The 22,135-nt window shown below is 40.8% G+C and overlaps 2 protein-coding genes across 2 annotated transcripts; both read right to left on the minus strand.

The window, feature by feature from the left end:
• On the minus strand, positions 1-3,265 carry LOC120533296 (zona pellucida sperm-binding protein 3-like). Its single transcript, XM_039760124.1, has 9 exons — positions 2,869-3,265; positions 1,518-1,636; positions 1,271-1,374; positions 1,013-1,187; positions 819-939; positions 654-745; positions 460-575; positions 263-388; positions 1-139 (listed from the first exon to the last, which is right to left on the minus strand). Exons 1-9 carry the CDS (start codon positions 3,211-3,213, stop codon positions 21-23), a joined length of 1,317 nt encoding a protein of 438 aa, XP_039616058.1. The 5' UTR covers positions 3,214-3,265; the 3' UTR covers positions 1-20.
• A 9,154-nt stretch (positions 3,266-12,419) lies between these two features.
• Positions 12,420-15,682, minus strand: LOC120533297 (zona pellucida sperm-binding protein 3-like). The gene is made up of 9 exons (XM_039760125.1): positions 15,292-15,682; positions 13,932-14,050; positions 13,685-13,788; positions 13,427-13,601; positions 13,233-13,353; positions 13,068-13,159; positions 12,874-12,989; positions 12,678-12,803; positions 12,420-12,553 (listed from the first exon to the last, which is right to left on the minus strand). The coding sequence occupies exons 1-9, from the start codon at positions 15,634-15,636 to the stop codon at positions 12,435-12,437; spliced, it is 1,317 nt and encodes a 438-aa protein (XP_039616059.1). The 5' UTR covers positions 15,637-15,682; the 3' UTR covers positions 12,420-12,434.
• Between the last annotated feature and the right edge of the window lie 6,453 nt (positions 15,683-22,135).

Below are 22,135 nucleotides of genomic sequence, written 5' to 3' on the forward strand. Positions count from 1 at the left end.
AAAAGTTGCAATCATTAAATTTATTGCATGGTATTAGCAATTCCATTTGCTTTTCTGTAGATAAGGAATAGTACAGCCACACATGAGACAGCCAGGACACCCACAACAGCTCCAAGGATGGAAGCTTGGTATTGGGACCCTGCATGAAGAAAAGCAAACATTAGGAATGAAGAAACTTTAATCCCACTTCAGCTGTTGGTACATCAGATTAAAGTAGCAGAGCTTAAATATGGCTAGCATACAAGACCTTAATGCATGTTACCTGAATAGGTTTTATCTTGCTGGCCGAACAGTGACTGTGGTACAGAAGACAAAGGAGAGACCTGCTCCAGATACAGGGGTCCAACAGAAATTGTCTCCTCCCACCCAGCTGGGACACTCACTTCACCTGGAAAACAATTGCAGTTTGTGTATCCAAAAGGCTGGACACTGCAGAAGTCTGCTGTAGAGGTCACTTACTTGCTCTCCTGGGTCTGTATCTGGGGGCACCAGAGCCCCTCCTAAAGGGAGGGGGGTTGGCACAGCTTGTGTCACAGCAGCTACAGACAGCATTGTCTCCATCCACTGAGCTCCACCTGAAAGCACAGCCACCAATCAAAACCTGCTACCTCATCTGAGCAGGTGCACCCTCATCCTTCCAGTCTGTCACTTACTGGGTCAGTGCAGAGTTGTATGAACAATCCTTATTCAAAGGATCAACATTAGCAGATGCTAAGGTCACCTTCAGATGGCAGGTAATGAAGATCTGAAAGAAGACTATAGTCACAACTGGATCTTCAATGGGATTCCTCCAAAGAACATGGGAGGGAAGGACTTACTGAACTAGTAGTCAGGCCATAAAACCTGAAGGCATCCAGCTGGAACTGCATTACAGACTGGGCAACTCTGGGGGACATGAACTGGGAATTGGAGCCTGTCAGTTGGCTGTCCAAGAAACACCTGCAATACACAAGACGGACCATAGCATTGTGTTTCCAGACCGAGATCTAGTCAGACTGTTGCTCACACCCACCCATTATTCCCAATGAAGGTGTAGGCTGGGGCTGATGCATTGGACCCAGGAGTGGCCACACAGCTGTCCACAAAGACACGGAGAGGCTCATGGTTAGTGCTGTCCACAGATGCTTGAAGGTTAATGAGGTCTCCTAGGAAGAAGGTGTTGGATGGACTTGGCCCACTCCAATCACCTGCAGAGTGGAACATGACAAGGTGTTACAGCCACATCTAACTAGCAATACAGATGGAAGGTCTTCATTAGTCGTACACCTACTGCTCATTATAACCAGCGAGAAGCCCAGAACATCCTCAGCAGAGATTGTGGAGGTGTAGGGAACCCAAGTGGGGTTTAGAGCATTGCTGCTGACATTGTGGAGCCTGTGGTGGGGAGAAGTTATCTGAATCAATTCCTTCTGACAGATTTGAAGCAGGACAGACAATGCGGACGTAGCTTAACACATCACTAGGCCTGGTTCCAAACATGGAACCAACTCCACTTGTACAGTTAGGTCATCTCTCACCTGTTGTAGTGGCATTCAATCTGAACCACAGCTGGATTTGTTCTTACAATGGGAAGACCATCAATTGGAGAAGGATTGTAGTCAAGGGTGAAGGTGTACACTATCTCAGCACCCTGCATCTAAACGATATCAGCCATGAAATTCGTTAACTCAATAGCTTTGAAGCAGAATATCTAGATTATGTTTTTTAATCTGTGGGAAAAGCAAAGATTACTAGGATTTGCAATTTAAGTGGATTCTATAGCAAATGGCTTGGAGGGGATAAGCCACAAAAGGTTTGGAGTTCTTCAATCCAACACTGATGTCTAAAGCATTAAGTTACAGTCTGCAAGAAAAATTTGAAAAGCAGTTTGAGGATGACTTGGCAAGTCGAAGCCACCAACATCTTTTTTGAAAAAAAAATAAAAATAAAAAACCCATCTACATACCAAAAAAAAAAGTGCCAGAATTGCATTAATTGCATATCTGCAATACATTTTGCCAAGACCTGTTTAATATCCTAATTCTGTACAGAATTTTAAATGAAGATCTTGGTCTTGTCACAATAAAATGTTTACCAACTTCAATATTTTCTACTATGTTTCAACAATGCAATGTTGGCACTTAACTAGTAAGGCCATAAAGAGCCTACTGTCCAGCCAGGTACTCCAGTTTACAAGTTTGGCTAAAAAATTATTAATTTTGTACATCTAACCTTCACAGGATGGGGACCTGCAGAGACCTTTGGCCACCTATTTTATTAAAACCTGTCCATAAGAAAACGTGGAGTGAAAGTCAGAACACTCCTGCAAAGGGTTTGGTCAGCATTTTAAGCTTTAATCTCATTAAGGGTGATGTTCAGGGAGCCTTCAGAATTTTGAATTTCCACATCCCACCACAGGATTGGACCAAAGTGGTTACTGAACCCCAGTTTAGTTTAATGGATAATAACCATTGCCCACCCTTATAACCACATCCACTTAAATTCTGGATGAAAAGTCAGCCCAATTAAAACAATGAAGCATAGCCATAATATGTTGCTAGACTCGCCGTTTAGAAAAATTAGTTCATCTCGACCTGCATGCTCCTTAACCCTGCAAGCACACGTGCCCACACAAGCCGGGGCACAGAATGCAGGCCTGAACTGTCCAAGTCTCATTTCCGTCATCCGTAATTACAGCGCGTACGGGCTGGCAGTCAGATATGAAGCTCCGTTTCTCACACGAGTGAGATACTGGGAACTAAGATTGTTAAGGAGTACATGATCAGAGGGGACTCTAGGGCCAAAACACATACCACTAGAGCATTCAGTAACGGTCATCTTGACACTGCAGATTAGGAAGACAAATGCGAGATCACTGAAGCCACTCACCTCCACGTTGCTCCCACAGCCCTGTAGAGGCGCGTCAATCACAAAGGGCTCAGCACCGGCCGGGCTGGTGACGCCACATCCACCCATGGAAAGATCAGACGGCTGGACCGGCTTTTGGATGCCTAGCAAGTCCGGACTGATGGTGACGATCACCTCACTGTCGGTGCACTGAGCGGTTACGGTCTGCGGAGAGCCAGCTCTCGGCTCAATAGGCTTAGCATAAAGCACGACCGCGGACTTCTGCTGCTTTGCGATAACATGCCGTCCTTTAAAACGGGGCTGAGCAAAAGCATCACAGAGAAAAAAGAGCAGCAATACTACGGATATCTGACCCTTACACCACATTTTGAAACTACAAATGGAGGAAAAACGACAAAACGAAGTAAAGTTTGAAGCGCAGCGCAGTCTTTATATACACGAATGAAGACGTTCGGCTGATTCAAGATAATAACACGTGCGGAGAAAAAGATCGCCAATCAGTCACCAGTCATTTGAAATAAACAATAAGCGTGAAATACTGAGGTGGATTACAAATTAATCACAAATTAAAACAAACGCCAAAGCGAACCTTCATCTCAAGCAATAACTTGACAGTTCTTCTCGTGAGGGCAGCAATTCGGGTTTTAAACTTTATGGTAATAAAAGCCAAAATGACTTGATTTGCGAAAGCGAAGAACGAAGACTACTAAATTCTAAATGTTAAGGGTGATGTCTTGAAGGAATTTCATTTTGGGGATTTGAAGGCGTGTGGATGCCTTGCAAACTAACATGGAAGACTTGTAAATAATTGATCAGTTTAATAAGTTTAACGTAGTGAAGTGTTTTTGTGGATATGAACGGGGAGCTGAAGTCTTGATTAAATATTTATGTAGCTTTGCTTTGATCTAATTTTGTTTATGATGGATTAAGACAGCGTTTCCCAAACTCGGCCATGTGGCTGCAGGTTTTTGTTCCAACCCGCATCTTTTTAATTGGATTCCTGGGCTAATTAAGTGATGTGTTATTTCCCAAGTTCTGTGTTTTGGGAACAATATAGAAATTAAAAAACTAAGCTTGGTCATATATATTAAAATGTACCAAGCAGTTATATGGTAATAACGTATTTTTTCTTTTTAACAATATTTTATTCTTGATTTTCATTCTACTTTTCTAGGCATTCTACTTGTTTAATAATCCATTACTTACTAATTAGGTGGTCTGACACTAAAGTAGTTGCAGCCTTTGATTATTCATTATGTTTTTTGCCAGCGTGTCTGCTTTGCTCATTTTAAGTTGTCATTATTAAGATACAACGAAGAGGAAAAACCTGCACAGAGAAAGAGCAAAATATAATGAAATCGACAAAAGAGAGTTAAACATTTAAATCTATAGCAAAAGCAGAAATATTTCTAAATGTCTTATAATTGTAAGAATCATGCTGCCGTGCTTTTCTGAATGTAGAGTAAAAGAGAAATCATTCCAGCTAATTAAATGAGATCAGTGCTATCAGCTATTGTCACTGATTAGGAATCTGGTTGGAACAAAAACCTGCAGCCACAGGGGGTCCCCAGGACGGAGTTTGACTGACTGACTGACTAAATGACCGACCGACCGACCTTAATCCAGTGTTTCCTAGTTTGTTAGTCAGTCAGTCAGTCTCCAACCTGCTATATCCTAACACAGACTCACAGGGGTCTGCTGGAGCCAGTCCCAACCAGCACAGAGTGCAAGGCAGGAACAAATCCCTGGGCCTGGCGCCAGCCCACCGCAGCTCATAATAATCAATGTAAGGTTGTAGGGTTTCTTTAGGACAAAAAGGTCTCCATTTACAGTTTTTTTTTTTTAAAGTGGTACAAATGATCATATTTTAAGATTAGAATCGGAAATAAAGAAAGCTTTGTAACAAGGCAATGGTGGTTGTGTTTTATTAGGATTTAGAAAAGGCATACAACATGTTGTGGATTGATGGTTTCTTAATTAAAATATATACATTTGGTTTTGAAGTAACAGGACTTTTGAAGTACCAGTAGACAAAGAAACCTCAACAGAACTGTCAATAGAAATTGGCACCCCTTAATATGGTATTACTATATCATTTAATGTAACAATAATTAGTTTCCCTAGTGTGGTATCAGATAATAAACTTGTTGCCATTTGCAGATGATGGGGTAATTTCCATCCATCTATCGCCCAACCCGCTATATCCTAACTATAGAGTCACAGGGGTCTGCTGGAGCCAATCCCAGCCAAAACAGGGCGCAAGGCAGGAAAGAAACCCCAGGCAGGGTGCCAGCCCACCGCTGCTGGATTAAGGTTTTGCATCAAATTAATTTTTAAATGTTTGGAGTTATGCAGAAACAAGCACAAAGGAATTGTGGTGAAATCAAATCATCTCCAATATTAGCCTTACAAAGGAGACAGGACAATCCATTGAATTTATGTTGTATTGCATAAGCATAACAGGTCATGAAGTAAATCACCTTATAAAAAATCGGCAGTGGTCTCCCCCAGACTTTCTTGCATACTCCTGTATGGGGATGGATATTTGAAGTAAACCGCTAGACAATGATTATATTTTTACATTATGCACATTCAAGAACCATCAACAACCAATCAAATCAAATTAATAATATATTGAACAATTATTATAAAAATAAAGTTGAATCAATCGGACTGCAGTTGCATGAATTAAATAAAATCGAGTATGTGTTCAGGTAAAGTACCACTTCTGATTAATGGAAATAAACCAAAAGTTGATAGAAATCTACGTTTTGTACCTAATACTTGTATGCAAAATGTGGTTGACCTATGTGAAAGTGTACTCATGTTATCGTATTTACACACACACACACACATACACACACACACACACACACACTGTTGGATGATTCCAGTACTTTCCGTATACTTCTTATACTAGAAACTAAACAGTTTGTGGAAGGCAACTGAGAGCACCACAAGACAAGTAGGCCCAGTTTTGGGTGGATTGGCTCAAACGATGCAGAGACGATGATAAATACCATTTTGGGTCCAGCAGTGACTATGCCTGTGACTGCTCCATGGTCATGTCATAATCTGGAGATGAGCTCAGATTACATCAATATTTGTTATTTTTCATTGATTTATTTTATTGCCTGTTGATGTTATATCGAATTGATATGTCAAGTGATCCATGAGGAGGTCCTTGCAGAGGTGGAAGAGGAATGGTGTAGAAGGACAGTGGCTATGCACCATCAAGAGATCGGATCAACTGGGATCTTACAAGTGTCCAAAGGATCACATGGGTAGAACTTTGGAATTCAGAAGCAGTGAGGCTGAAGTTTCTGATTCAGTCGGTGTATGATGTCCTTCCAAGCCAGTCCAACCTGTATTGCTGGGGTCCAGCTGACACCCCGACATGACATCTTCACTGGGCAAGAGGTTCTTTGGAGCGCAACTTGAGCTGTAGTCTGAAAACCTTGAGAGAGTAGGAAGGTATATGTGGCACCCTGACCAAGTGTGGAAGGCAGCAGCTGACACCATCTGTACTGGAGTTCAAGAGAGAAAGCAGCAGCTCCCAATATGGCACAGCATTGACTTTGTTGAGGGAGGGGAATAACCAAGGTGGAGCTCAATTTCTCAGGTGGGCTGCTAGCCTCAGTGCTGGACTGGCAGCTGAACGGTGACCTACGAAAGAAGTTGAAGTTTTTGGAACCCATCGCAAAGACGACGCTTACATGTGGGCCAGATTTGAGGCCTCTTGTACTGTGCATAGAATTCACATTAAAGTGTGGTGTGTGGACAACAAAACTGGAAATGTGCATACACACACAAAATCCAGATACAAACAGTGTGTAGATCAAGTTCCACGCACTTCCTCTTTATAAATCCCAACAGACTGTCACTAGCATATGAGACCCTTAGGTGGGAAACTCGATGAGTGTAACTGCAATACAAGCAGCAACTACAAGGTGGCACCAAACACCAAACCACAGATCACAAAAGAACACCAAAGCACAAAGACCAGGCACTTTCATCATCCTTCTGAGTGCCAGAGACCACTCGGTGGTCTCTACAAGACTGGAGGTGATGCTTTACCCTGTACCCACTGGGCAGATAAAGTCCAGCAGGGATACTTTTTGTTCCAAGAGAGTTTGTAATATAAGTGCTTACAGTTTGTTAGTTTTATTCCCAGCAACCTAAATGGAAGTCAAGTCTTTTAAAGTTAATCTGGAATGAAACTTCTTGAGAAATTTCAGCAATAAAAATTAAAGTCTGTACCTTCTTTATAAGAGAAGGGGAGACGAAACACTGAGCCCTGTCAGTAGTTGATATATTGAGGTGCAATTCAATAAATTAGAATATCATCATAAAGTTAATTTATTTAGGTAATTCAAAAAGTGAAACTCATACAGTATATTATATAGATTCATTACACACAGAGTGAGATAGTTCAAGCGTTTATTTTTTTTCATTTTGCTGATTATGGCCTACAGGTAATGAAATTTCAAAAGTCAGTATCTCACCAAATTAGAATTTTACATAAGACGAATAAAAAATGATTTTTAATATAGAAATGTTGGCCTACTCTAAAGTCTGTCCATGTACACAGTCAATAATTGGTCATGGCTCCTTTGGCATGAATTACTGCATCATGGAGGCGATCAGACTGTCGCACTGCTGAGATGTTATGGAAGCCCAGGATGCTTTGATCGCGGCCTTCAGCTCGTCTGCATTGTTGGCTCTGGTGTCTCTCATCTTCCTCTTGTTAGATTCTCTGTGGGGTCAGATGAGTTTGCTGGCCAGTCAAGCACAGTGACACCATGGTCATTAAACCAGGTACTGGTACTTTTGGCAGTGTGGACAGGTGCCAAGTCCTGCTGGAATATGAAAGCAGCATCTCCATAAAGGTTTGTCAAGAGAGGGAAGCATGAAGTGCTCTAAAATGTACTGGTAGACAGCTGTGCAGACTTTGGAATTGATAAAACACAGTAGAGCAACACCAGCAGATGACATGAAATTTCACACTGGACCTCAAGCAACTTGGATTCTGTGCCTCTCCACTCTTCCTCCAGACTCTGGGACCTTGATTTCCAAATAAAATGCAAAATGTACTTTCATCTGAAAAGAGGACTTTGGACCACTGAGCTGTTAGCAGTCCAGTCTGTTTTCTCCTTAGTCCAGATAAGACGCTTCTGACGTGGTCTCTGGTTCAGGAGTGGCTTGACACCAGGAATTCTGTGACAGTTGTAGCCCACGTCCCCGATACACATGTCTGTGTGTGGTGGCTCTTGAAGCACTGACTCCAGCCACAGTCCACTCCTTGGGAATCTCCTCCAAATTCTTCACAATCCTCTCAAGGCTGCCGTTATCCCCGTTGCTTGTGCGCCTTTTTCTGCTCTCACCTTTTTTCTTTCCACTCAAGTTTCCATTGAAATGTTTGGCACAGTGCTCTGTGAAAAGCCAGCTGATCCTTTTTTGGCTTAGCCTCCTTGTGGAGGGTCTCAGTGACCGACTTCTGGACAACTGTCAAGTCATCCATCTGATTGTGTGGCCTACTGAACCAGACTGAGAGACCATTTCAAGGCTCAGGACAACTTTAAGGAGTTTTGGGTTAATTAACTGAATGGAGTGGGACACAAAGAGCCTCATGCATAATGCTGTGTGTAGAATTCACACTAAAACGTGTCGCACGGACAAAAGCGGAAATGTGCATACACACAAAAAAAATCCAGATGTGTAAATCTGTGCGTTCGCCAACTTCCACGTTCTTCCACTCCATAAATCTCAGTCAGCGTGAAAGTAACACTCGTACACGCGCCTGCTGCCACTCCCCAAACTCCTCCCAGAATTACGCCTCTTTGAATATGCAAATCAATATAAATAGCCCTTAAGCGTAGCATTCTGTGAAAAAGACATTGGCAAAAACACGGGGGAAAATAGAAGAATTTCAGTGAATACCAAGTGGAGGCAAAGAATAACGGACTCTTTGCAGGTTAAAACAGTGATATAAACAACAAAAGGAAGTTGATCTAGTGGCATAGAATGTTGAAGAAACTCGAAATAAAAAAAAAAGTTGTCAGATATCAAGTCGCCGTGAAAAGGTGAGTCGTAGCCCACCATCTGAGTGTCATATGAAAGCTTATTAAGGTACAGAGAAAAGAAAAAAAAGTGTAAATTTCGAGATTAAAGATGACATTTCAAGCTTTTTTCTCACTATGTCCCTTTAATCTTGTAGTTTATTTTGTCATTAAAGTAGATCATAAACTTCATCTTAAAATCGTTTAATTTACTAGTTTATCAATCCCATCGTAACTAAAGTAGCATGTTAAATGCTTTGTTTTGTATGTGATCTTCTATGTGCTCTTTGTGTGTGAATCACTACGTGCTTCTTAAACCGGCCATCTCTTCCTCTGACAGGACTCAGAATCCATTACATTCATGATATTACAGCTCTCTGAATAACTAAAATTCTGAGATGTATACGTGATATCACTTTCATGTTAAGAATTAAAGCATGTTATTAAACATTGGAACACAGTAGCGCAGTGATTGTTCCTGCTTCCTGCAAGATGCTTCCTGCACCGTTCGCAACCTTCGATGAAATAATTTATTGCAGCAGTACTGTCCCTTTCAAACAACAACATTTATTTATATAGCACATTTTCATACAAAAAATGTGCCTCAAAGTGCTTTACATAATGAAGAATAGAAAAATAAAAGACACAGTAAGAAAAATAAGTCAACATTAATTAACATAGAATAAGAGTAAGGTCCGATGGCCAGGGTGGACAGATGGCTGGAGAAAAAAATAAATATTAGACTGCCCAGTCCCCTCTGGGCATTCTACCTAACATAAATGAAACAGTCCTCTTTGGATTTAGGGTTCTCACGGAAGGACTTGATGATGATGGACATGCAGACTTCTGGCTTTTAATCCATCCATCATTGTTGGAGCATCATGATGCTTTGAGTAGGTGGAGGTGGCGCAGGCTGCCACTACAAAGAAACCGGAAAAAGAGACAGAAGAGAGAGTAAGGGTCAGTATGGATTTTAGAGCCACCATGAATAGTTATTATCATGAATTGAACATACAGAGTATCAGGATTAAATTAAAGTGAAGTTATGAGAAGGCCATGTTATAGTAATGTGTTTTCAGGAGTGTTTTAAAGTGCTCCACCATATCAGCCTGGCAAATTCCTATTGGCAGGCTATTCCAGATTTTGGGTGCATAACAGCAGAAGGCCGCCTCACCACTTCTTTTAAGTTTTGCTTTTGGAATTCTAAGGAGACACTCATTTGAGGATCTGAGGTTACGATTTGGTATTTATGGTGTCAGACATTCCGATATATAAGATGGGGCGAGATTATTTAAGGCTTTATAAACCATAAGCAGAATTTTAAAGTCAATCCTGAATGACACAGGTAACCAGTGTAGTGACATCAAAACTGGAGAAATGTGCTCATATTTTCTTTTCCTAGTTAGGATTCTAGCAGCTGCATTCTGCACTCGTTGCAAACGATTTATGTCTTTTTTGGGTAGTCCTGAGAGGAGAGCGTTACAGTAATCTAGTCGACTGAAAACAAAAGCGTGAATTAATTTCTCAGCATCTTTCAATGATATAAGAGGTCTAACTTTTGCTATGTTTAAGTGAAAAAATGCTGTCCTAGTGGTCTGATGAATATGCGATTTAAAATTCAGGTTACAGTCAACAATTACCCCTAAGTTTTTTACTTCCGTCTAGAGTTTTAATAATCCTAATGCATCAAGTTTATTTCTAATAGCCTCATTGTATCCATTATTGCCAATCACTAAAATTTCAGTTTTCTATTTATTTAACTTGAGAAAATTACTATTCATCCATTCTGAGATACAAGTCAGACATTGTGTTAGTGAATCGAGAGTCATCAGGTGCTATTGATAAGTACAGCTGTGTGTCATCAGCATAGCTGTGGTAGCTCACGTTGTGCCCGGAGATAATCGGACCTCCAGGGCCTCTACTGTAGACAGACACTTCATACACCAACAGCAGCCAAAGAATCAGTGGCAATATGCTATGCTGGTATATCCATGCCTTAAATCTGCCAGGTAAACCCGACTTATCTACTGGCGCCAACCAAGTTTCCAGCTTCTTGATCATTGTCTGTATTGACGCAGTATCTCGGAGACTATAATCAAAAACCTTACCTAGGCTAGTGACTGGTTTCTCATTAATTGATGGTATTATTACGCCATCCACAGTAGTGTGCACCATTTATACGATTTTCACAAAATTCTAATTTGAGATAATGAATTTTGAGTATTACCTGTAGACCATAGTTAGCAAAATAAAAACACTTGAGATCACTGTACCTGTATAAATCACACACTTTCACTTTTTGAATTGAATTACTGAAAATTAACTTTGATATTCTAGTTTGAGATGCACCTGTACAGTACACCCATTATCCTTGGTACAAGGAAGCTTTGTGTTGCACCAGTTGCTGTGAAATGCCCTGTGCAAACGGTCAGAGAAAGCAAAGGCCGCTTTGGCCAATAGTGCTGGGATCCCAGCTGGATCATGAAACACACTGGCACCCTCAATAGCAACCAACTCCAATTTCAGATTCATACTAAGATTTAGATTTCTGTCTAAACAGAAATTACCTCCTAGATTTAAAAAAAAAAAAAAATCCAATCAATGGAGTAAAAGTCTTTTATCTGAAAGCAGGATACTCTGTCAACACGTAGTCTCACCCTACATGGGACTTTGCATTTGTGTATCATTGGCATTCATTTGTGTGACACTACTGCCAATGTAACTTTGTTAAAGAAATCTATGCTGTCTAGAGCAGTGGATCCCACAATTTTATCCTAAACACATTTCTGTTAAACTGAAGTCTTAGCACAATTAGGTAAGCGGTTTAATTTTTTTTGGGCAGCAAGAAAAGATGAGAACTCCGAGTAGCTACTAGGCCTGCAAGTTTGGTAAATAAAATGAAAAGCAGAGTCCAGGTGAGACTGTTGTTCCCCTCCGTTTTCTCCATCATTTAGTTTTATTGGGTCCAACCCTCAGTTGTCATGTTTAACATTCAGGGTCATTAGTGCAGCAATCCACCAGGTTATTAAATTTGGCCATTAAAACACAGAAAAGCAATTTAAAGCTTTAATTGGAGCTTTGGTACAGAATTAGGCTGCTGTACATTTCTAAAAACAGAGCATGAAAATGTGGTAGATAAATTGTGAATTCAGATGAACCACCACCTGTAGCTACATGGAAGCCCCAGAGAAATGGCATGCTCTACCCCAGTGGTGCCCTAGCTGGTAAAAAGAGATGATCTAATGGCTGAACAAAGACCCACGTAAGACTTTCCCCACCAGGTTTAACCCTTTGTTCAGGGGCTAAGGCAAGTAATAGTATTGGATACTACTGTATTTTCAAAGACTAGACAAGCCAAGTCTGCAGCAAAGGGCCTTGGAGAGGATTAAATTCAAAGTGGAATTTCTAAGTGGAGACCCTTGGCTTACAGCATACGATAGTGCCTAGATGGTCCCCTCCCTCTAGGAATCAGCAAGACCATGCTTACAAAAAGGAGTACACAAGACAAAAAAGTTGCAATCATTAAATTTATTGCTTGGTATTAGCAGTTCCATTTGCTTTTCTGTAGATAAGGAATAGTACAGCCACACATGAGACAGCCAGGACACCCACAACAGCTCCAAGGATGGAAGCTTGGTATTGGGACCCTGCATGAAGAAAATCAAAACATTAGGAATGAAGAAACTTTAATCCCACTTCAGCTGTTGGTACATCAGATTAAAGGAGCAGAGCTTAAATATGGCTAGCATATAAGACCTTAATGCATGTTACCTGAATAGGTTTTATCTTGCTGGCTGGACAGTGACTGTGGTACAGAAGACAAAGGAGAGACCCGTTTCAGAAAGAGGGGTCCAACAGAAATTGTCTCCTCCCACCCAGCTGGGACACTCACTTCACCTGGAAAACAATTGCAGTTTGTGTATCCAAAGGCTGGACACTGCAGAAGTCTGCTGTAGAGGTCACTTACTTGCTCTCCTGGGTCTGTATCTGGGGGCACCAGAGCCCCTCCTAAAGGGAGGGGGGTTGGCACAGCTTGTGTCACAGCAGCTACAGACAGCATTGTCTCCATCCACTGAGCTCCACCTGAAAGCACAGCCACCAATCAAAACCTGCTACCTCATCTGAGCAGGTGCACCCTCATCCTCCCAGTCTGTCACTTACTGGGTCAGTGCAGAGTTGTATGAACAATCCTTATTCAAAGGATCAACATTAGCAGATGCTAAGGTCACCTTCAGATGGCAGGTAATGAAGATCTGAAAGAAGACTATAGTCACACCTGGATCTTCAATGGGATTCCTCCAAAGAACATGGGAGGGAAGGACTTACTGAACTAGTAGTCAGGCCATAAAACCTGAAGGCATCCAGCTGGAACTGCATTACAGACTGGGCAACTCTGGGGGACATGAACTGGGAATTGGAGCCTGTCAGTTGGCTGTCCAAGAAACACCTGCAATACACAAGAGAGACCATAGCATTGTGTTTCCAGACCGAGATCTAGTCAGACTGTTGCTCACACCCACCCATTATTCCCAATGAAGTTGTAGGCTGGGGCTGATGCATTGGACCCAGGAGTGGCCACACAGCTGTCCACAAAGACACGGAGAGGCTCATGGTTAGTGCTGTCCACAGATGCTTGAAGGTTAATGAGGTCTCCTAGGAAGAAGGTGTTGGATGGACTTGGCCCACTCCAATCACCTGCAGAGTGGAACATGACAAGGTGTTACTGCCACATCTAACTAGCAATACAGATGGAAGGTCTTCATTAGTTGTACACCTACTGCTCATTATAACCAGCGAGAAGCCCAGAACATCCTCAGCAGAGATTGTGGAGGTGTAGGGAACCCAAGTGGGGTTTAGAGCATTGCTGCTGACATTGTGGAGCCTGTGGTGGGGACAGGTTATCTGGATCAATTCCTTCTGACAGATTTGAAGCAGGACAGACAATGCGGACGTAGCTTAACACATCACTAGGCCTGGTTCCAAACATGGAACCAACTCCACTTGTACAGTTAGGTCATCTCTCACCTGTTGTAGTGGCATTCAATCTGAACCACAGCTGGATTTGTTCTTACAATGGGAAGACCATCAATTGGAGAAGGATTGTAGTCAAGGGTGAAGGTGTACACTATCTCAGCACCCTGCATCTAAACGATATCAGCCATGAAATTCATTAACTCAATAGCTTTGAAGCAGAATATCTAGATTATGTTTTTTAATCTGTGGGAAAAGCAAAGATTACTAGGATTTGCAATTTAAGTGGATTCTATAGCAAATGGCTTGGAGGGGATAAGCCACAAAAGGTTTGGAGTTCTTCAATCCAACACTGATGTCTAAACAATTAAGTTACAGTCTGCAAGAAAAATTTGAAAAGCAGTTTGAGGATGACTTGGCAAGTCGAAGCCACCAACATCTTTTTTGAAAAAAAAAAAAAAATTATATATAAAAATAAAAAACCCATCTACATACCAAAAAAAAAGTGCCAGAATTGTACTAATTGCATATCTGCAATACATTTTGCCAAGACCTGTTTAATATCCTAATTCTGTACAGAATTTTAAATGAAGATCTTGGTCTTGTCACAATAAAATATTTACCAACTTCAATATTTTCTACTATGTTTCAACAATGCAATGTTGGCACTTAACTAGTAAGGCCATAAAGAGCCTACTGTCCAGCCAGGTACTCCAGTTTACAAGTTTGGCTAAAAAATTATTAATTTTGTACATCTAACCTTCACAGGATGGGGACCTGCAGAGACCTTTGGCCACCTATTTTATTAAAACCTGTCCATAAGAAAACGTGGAGTGAAAGTCAGAACACTCCTGCAAAGGGTTTGGTCAGCATTTTAAGCTTTAGTGTCATTAAGGGTGATGGTCAGGGAGCCTTCAGAATTTTGAATTTCCACATCCCACCACAGGATTGGACCAAAGTGGTTACTGAACCCCAGTTTAGTTTAATGGATAATAACCATTGCCCACCCTTATAACCACATCCACTTAAATTCTGGATGAAAAGTCAGCCCAATTAAAACAATGAAGCATAGCCATATGTTGCTAGACTCGCCGTTTAGAAAAATTAGTTCATCTCGACCTGCATGCTCCTTAACCCTGCAAGCACACGTGGCCACACAAGCCGGGGCACAGAATGCAGGCCTGAACTGTCCAAGTCTCATTTCCGTCATCCGTAATTACAGCGCGTACGGGCGGGCAGTCAGATATGAAGCTCCGTTTCTCACACGAGTGAGATACTGGGAACTAAGATTGTTAAGGAGTACATGATCAGAGGGGACTCTAGGGCCAAAACACATACCACTAGAGCATTCAGTAACGGTCATCTTGACACTGCAGATTAGGAAGACAAATGCGAGATCACTGAAGCCACTCACCTCCACGTTGCTCCCACAGCCCTGTAGAGGCGCGTCAATCACAAAGGGCTCAGCACCGGCCGGGCTGGTGACGCCACATCCACCCATGGAAAGATCAGACGGCTGGACCGGCTTTTGGATGCCTAGCAAGTCCGGACTGATGGTGACGATCACCTCACTGTCGGTGCACTGAGCGGTTACGGTCTGCGGAGAGCCAGCTCTCGGCTCAATAGGCTTAGCATAAAGCACGACCGCGGGCTTCTGCTGCTTTGCGATAAGCTTCCGTCCTTTAAAACGGGGCTGAGCAAAAGCATCACAGAGAAAAAAGAGCAGCAATACTACGGATATCTGACCCTTACACCACATTTTGAAACTACAAATGGAGGAAAAACAACAAAACGAAGTAAAGTTTGAAGCGCAGCGCAGTCTTTATATACACGAATGAAGACGTTAGGCTGATTCAAGTTAATAACACGTGCGGAGAAAAAGATCGCCAATCAGTCACCAGTCATTTGAAAAAAATAATAAGCGTGAAATACTGAGGTGGATTACAAATTAATCACAAATTAAAACAAACGCCAAAGCGAACCTTCATCTCAAGCAGTAACTTGACAGTTCTTCTCGTGAGGCCAGCAATTCGGGTTTTAAACTTTATTGTAATAAAAATCAAAATGACTTGATTTGCGAAAGCGAAGAACGAAGACTACTAAATTCTAAATGTTAAGGGTGATGTCTTGAAGGAATTTCATTTTGGGGATTTGAAGGCGTGTGGATGCATTGCAAACTAACATGGAAGACTTGTAAATAATTGATCAGTTTAATAAGTTTAACGTAGTGAAGTGTTTTTGTGGATATGAACGGGGAGCTGAAGTCTTGATTAAATATTTATGTAGCTTTGCTTTGATCTAATTTTGTTTATGATAGATTAAGACTGCGTTTCCCAAACTCGGCCCTGTGGCTGCAGGTTTTTGTTCCAACCCGCATCTTTTTAATTGGATTCCTGGGCTAATTAAGTGATGTGTTATTTCCCAAGTTCTGTGTTTTGGGAACAATATAGAAATTAAAAAACTAAGTTTGGTCATATATATTAAAATGTACCAAGCAGTTATATGGGAATAATGTATTTTTTCTTTTTTAATCTTGATTTTCATTCTACTTTTCTAGGCATTCTACTTGTTTAATAATCCATTACTTACTAATTAGTGGGTCTGACACTAAAGTAGTTGCAGCCTTTGATTATTCTTTATATTGTTTGCCAGCGTGTCTGCTTTGCTCATTTTAAGTTGTCATTATTAAGATACAACGAAGGGGAAAAACTGCACAGAGAAAGAGCAAAATATAATGAAATCAACAAAAGAGAGTTAAACATTTAAATCTATAGCAAAAGCAGAAATATTTCTAAATATCTTATAATTGTAAAAATCATGCTGCTGTACTTTTCTGAATGTAGAGTAAAAGAGAAATCATTCCAGATAATTAAATGAGATCAGTGCTATCAGCTGTTGTCACTGATTAGGAATCTGGTTGGAACAAAAACCTGCAGCCACAGGGGGTCCCCAGGACGGAGTTTGACTGACTGACTAAATGACCAACTGACTGACCGACCTTAATCCAGTGTTTCCCAGTCAGTCAGTCAGTTAGTCAGTCAGTCTGTCTCCAACCTGCTATATCCTAACACAGAGTCACAGGGGTCTGCTGGAGCCAGTCCCAACCAGCACAGAGTGCAAGGCAGGAACAAATCCCTGGGCATGGCGCCAGCCCACCACAGCTCATAATAACCAATGAAAGGTTGTAGGGTTTCTTTAGGACAAAAAGGTCTCCATTTACAGTTTTTTTTTTTTAAAGTGGTACAAATGATCATATTTTAAGATTAGAATCGGAAATAAAGAAAGCTTTGTAACAAGGCAATGGTGGTTGTGTTTTATTAGGATTTTGAAAAGGCATACAACATGTTGTGGATTGATGGTTTCTTAATTAAAATATATACATTTGGTTTTGAAGTAACAGGACTTTTGAAGTACCAGTAGACAAAGAAACCTCAACAGAACTGTCAATAGAAATTGGCACCCCTTAATATGGTATTGCTACAGTGGTGTGAAAAACTATTTGCCCCCTTCCTGATTTCTTATTCTTTTGCATGTTTGTCACAAAAAATGTTTCTGATCATCAAACACATTTAACCATTAGTCAAATATAACACAAGTAAACACAAAATGCAGTTTATAAATGATGGTTTTTATTATTTACGGAGAAAAAAAAATCCAAACCTACATGGCCCTGTGTGAAAAAGTAATTGCCCCCTGAACCTAATAACTGGTTGGGCCACCCTTATCAGCAATAACTGCAATCAAGCGTTTGCGATAACTTGCAATGAGTCTTTTACAGCGCTCTGGAGGAATTTTGGTCCACTCATCTTTGCAGAATTGTTGTAATTCAGATTTATTTGAGGGTTTTCTAGCATGAACCGCCTTTTTAAGGTCATGCCATAGCATCTCAATTGGATTCAGGTCAGGACTTTGACTAGGCCACTCCAAAGTCTTCATTTTGTTTTTCTTCAGCCATTCAGAGGTGGATTTGCTGGTGTGTTTTGGGTCATTGTCCTGTTGCAGCACTTAAGATCGCTTCAGCTTGAGTTGACGAACAGATGGCCGGACATTCTCCTTCAGGATTTTTTGGTAGACAGTAGAATTCATGGTTCCATCTATCACAGCAAACCTTCCAGGTCCTGAAGCAGCAAAACAACCCCAGACCATCACACTACCACCACCATATTTTACTGTTGGTATGATGTTCTTTTTCTGAAATGATGTGTTCCTTTTACGCCAGATGTAACGGGACATTTGCCTTGCAAAAAGTTCAACTTTTGTCTCATCAGTCCACAAGGTATTTTCCCAAATGTCTTGGCAATCATTGAGATGTTTCTTAGCAAAATTGAGACGAGCCCTAATGTTCTTTTTTCTTAACAGTGGTTTGCGTCTTGGAAATCTGCCATGCAGGCCGTTTTTGCCCAGTCTCTTTCTTATGGTGGAGTCGTGAACACTGACCTTAATTGAGGCAAGTGAGGCCTGCAGTTCTTTAGACGTTGTCCTTTAGACTGATAGAACTCAATTACTTCTGTTCTCATTTGTTCCTGAATTTCTTTGGATCTTGGCATGATGTCTAGCTTTTTTTTTTTTTTTTAATTAATTTTATTACAATCAATACATAGCAATCAAGTTTTTACAAAAAAAGAATTATGCTAAGAACAGATCGATCCCCACCCTGAGAGCGAGAGCAAGCCAAACGGTGTAAAATTTAAGGCTTTTAAAAATACCTAAATCAACAAATTCTCTGTGCTTTATAAAATCATTTCAAAATATTACTGATTAGATCCTGCCATGTTTTGAAAAAAGTCTGCACAGATCCTCTAACTGAGTATTTGATTTTTCCAATTTTAAATAATATAACACATCAGTTTCCCACTGACTTAAAAGAGGAGAGTTTGGGTTCTTCCAGTTTATCAGAATAAGTCTGCGTGCCAACAGTGTAGTGAATGCAATCACAATTTGTTTGTCCTTCTCCACTTTAAGACCCTCTGGAAGAACCCCAAACACAGCTGTTAATGGGTTAGGAGGGATTGTGAGTCCAAGGCTGTCTGAGAGGTAATTAAAAATTTTTGTCCAGAATAATGTTAATTTGGAGCAGGCCCAGAACATGTGACCTAGTGAGGCTGGGGTTGGTTGCAACGTTCGCAGGTTGGATCATGTCCTGGAAACATTTTGGAGAGTTTTAGTCGAGACAGATGTGCTCGATATATAATTTTGAGTTGTATAATTGTATGCTTTGCACATATGGAGCTTGAGTGAATTCTCTGCATTGCTACTTTCCACTCCTTTTCTGATATATTAATTGAGAGGTCTTTTTCCCAGTGTCCTCTTGGATCTTTGAAATGGAGGGATTGTAAAAGGATTTTATATATTGTAGAGATGGAGTCTAACTCCTTGAAATTGAGCAATAATTTTTCCAGCATGGATGAGGGTGCAAGATGAGGAAAATCTGGAAGGTTCTGTTTAACAAAGTTCCTGATTTGAAGATAGTGAAAGAAATTTGTAGCTGGAATGTTAAATTTGGAATGTAATTGTTCATAGGATGCAAAGACGTTGTCTATATAAAGATCTCTAAGCAAGTTAATTCCAAATTTTTTCGAGATACTAAAAACTGCATATGTTTGTGAAGGTTGAAAGAGGTGGTTCTCTTGCAGGGGTGCCACAGAAAGAAGCTTCTCCGTCTTAAAATGCTTTCTACATTGGTTCCAGATTCTAAGTGAGTGGAGCACAATTGGGTTATTAGTGTATTGCCGATAACGTGTGTTTATTGGAGCACAAAGCAAGGAATACAAAGAAGTACTGCAGGATTTTACTTCTATTGCGGTCCATGCCTGTATATGTTCTTCTATTTGTGTCCAGGTTCTTATCGCCTGTATATTTGCCGCCCAGTAATAAAACTGGAAGTTAGGTAGAGCCATGCCGCCTTCTGCCTTTGGTCTTTGTAGGGTCGCTCTTTTGATGCGTGGATGTTTAGAATTCCAAATAAATGAGGTTATTGTTGAATCTAATTGCTTAAAGAACGATTTATGATGTCTAGCTTTTGAGGTGCTTTTGGTCTACTTCTCTGTGTCAGGCAGCTCCTATTTAAGTGATTTCTTGATTGAAACAGGTGTGGCAGTAATCAGGCCTGGGGGTGGCTACGGAAATTGAAATCAGGTGTGATACACCACAGTTAGGCTATTTTTTAACAAGGGGGCAATTACTTTTTCACACAGGGCCATGTAGGTTTGGATTTTTTTCTCCTAAATAATAAAAACCATCATTTAAAAACTGCATTTTGTGTTTACTTGTGTTATATTTGACTAATGGTTAAATGTGTTTGATGATCAGAAACATTTTGTGTGACAAACATGCAAAAGAATAAGAAATCAGGAAGGGGGCAAATAGTTTTTCACACCACTGTATATCATTTAATGTAACAATAATTAGTTTCCCTAGTGTGGTATCAAATAATAGACTTGTTGCCATTTGCAGATGATGGGGTAATTTCCATCCATCTATCACCCAACCCGCTATATCCTAACTATAGAGTCACAGGGGTCTGCTGGAGCCAATCCCAGCCAACACAGGACGCAAGGCAGGAAAGAAACCCCAGGCAGGGTGCCAGCCCACCGCAGCTGGATTAAAGTTTTGCATCAAATTAATTTTTAAATGTTTGGAGTTATGCAGAAACAAGCGCAAAGGAATTGTGGTGAAATCAAATCATCTCCAATATCAGCCTTACAAAGGAGACAAGACAATCCATTGAATTTAATTTGTATTGCATAAGCATAACAGGTCATGAAGTAAATCACCTTATAAAAAATCGGCAGTGGTCTCCCCCAGACTTTCTTGCATACTCCTGTATGGGGATGGATATTTGAAGTAAACCGCTAGACAATGATTATATTTTTACATTATGCACATTCAAGAACCATCAACAACCAATCAAATCAAAATTAATAATATATTGAACAATTATTATAAAAATAAAGTTGAATCAATCGGACTGCAGTTGCATGAATTAAATAAAATTGAGTATGTGTTCAGGTAAAATACCACTTCTGATTAATGGAAATAAACCAAAAGTTGATAGAAATCTACGTTTTGTACCTAATACTTGTATGGAAAATGTGGTTGACCTAAGTGAAAGTGTACTCATGTTATCGTATTTACACACACACACACACACATTGTTGGACGATTCCAGTACTTTCCATATACTTCTTATAGGAGAAACTAAACAGTTTGTGGAAGGCAACTGAGAGCACCACAAGACAAGCAGGCCCAGTTTTGGGTGGATTGGTTCAAACGATGCAGAGACGATGATAAATACCGTTTTGAGTCCAGCAGTGACTATGCCTGTGACTGCTCCATGGTCATGTCATAATCTGGAGATGAGCTCAGATTACATCAATATTTGTTATTTTTCATTGATTTATTTTATTGCCTGTTGATGTTTTATTGAATTGATATGTCAAGTGATCCATGAGGAGGTCCTTGCAGAGGTGGAAGAGAAATGGTGTAGAAGGACAGTGGCCATGCGCCATCAAGAGATCGGATTAACTGGGATCATACAAGTGTCCAAAGGATCACATGAGTAGAACTTTGGAATTTAGAAACAGTGAGGCTGAAGTTTCTGATTCAGTCAGTGTATGATGTCATTCCAAGCCAGTCCAACCTGTATTGCTCGGGTCCAGCTGACACCCCGACATGACATCTTCGCTGGGCAAGAGGTTCTATGGAGCGCAACTTGAGCTGTAGTCTGAAAACCTTGAGAGAGGGAAGGTATAGGTGGCACCTTGACCAAGTGTGGAAGGCAGCAGCTGACACCATCTGTACTGGAGTTCAAGAGAGAAAGCAGCAGCTCCCAATATGGCACAACATTGACTTTGTTGAGGGAGGGGAATAACCAAGGTGGAGCTCAATTTCTCAGGTGGGCTGCTAGCCTCAGTGTGGGACTGGCAGCTGAACAATGACCAACGAAAGAAGTTGAAGTTTTTGGAACCCATTGCAAAGACGATGCTTACATGTGGGCCAGATTTGAGGCCTCTTGTACTGTGCATTGAATTCACATTAAAGTGTGGTGTGTGGACAACAAAACTGGAAATGTGCATACACACACAAAATCCAGATACAAACTGTGTGTAGATCAAGTTCCATGCACTTCCTCGTTATAAATCCCAACAGACTGTCACTAGCATATGAGACCCTTAGGTGGGAAACCTCTAGGTGTGTAACTGCAGTACAACCAGTAACCACAAGGTGGCACCAAACACCAAACCACAGAACACAAAAGA

Source organism: Polypterus senegalus, chromosome 8, assembly GCF_016835505.1.
Source record: "Polypterus senegalus isolate Bchr_013 chromosome 8, ASM1683550v1, whole genome shotgun sequence".
Lineage (NCBI taxonomy): Eukaryota > Metazoa > Chordata > Cladistia > Polypteriformes > Polypteridae > Polypterus > Polypterus senegalus.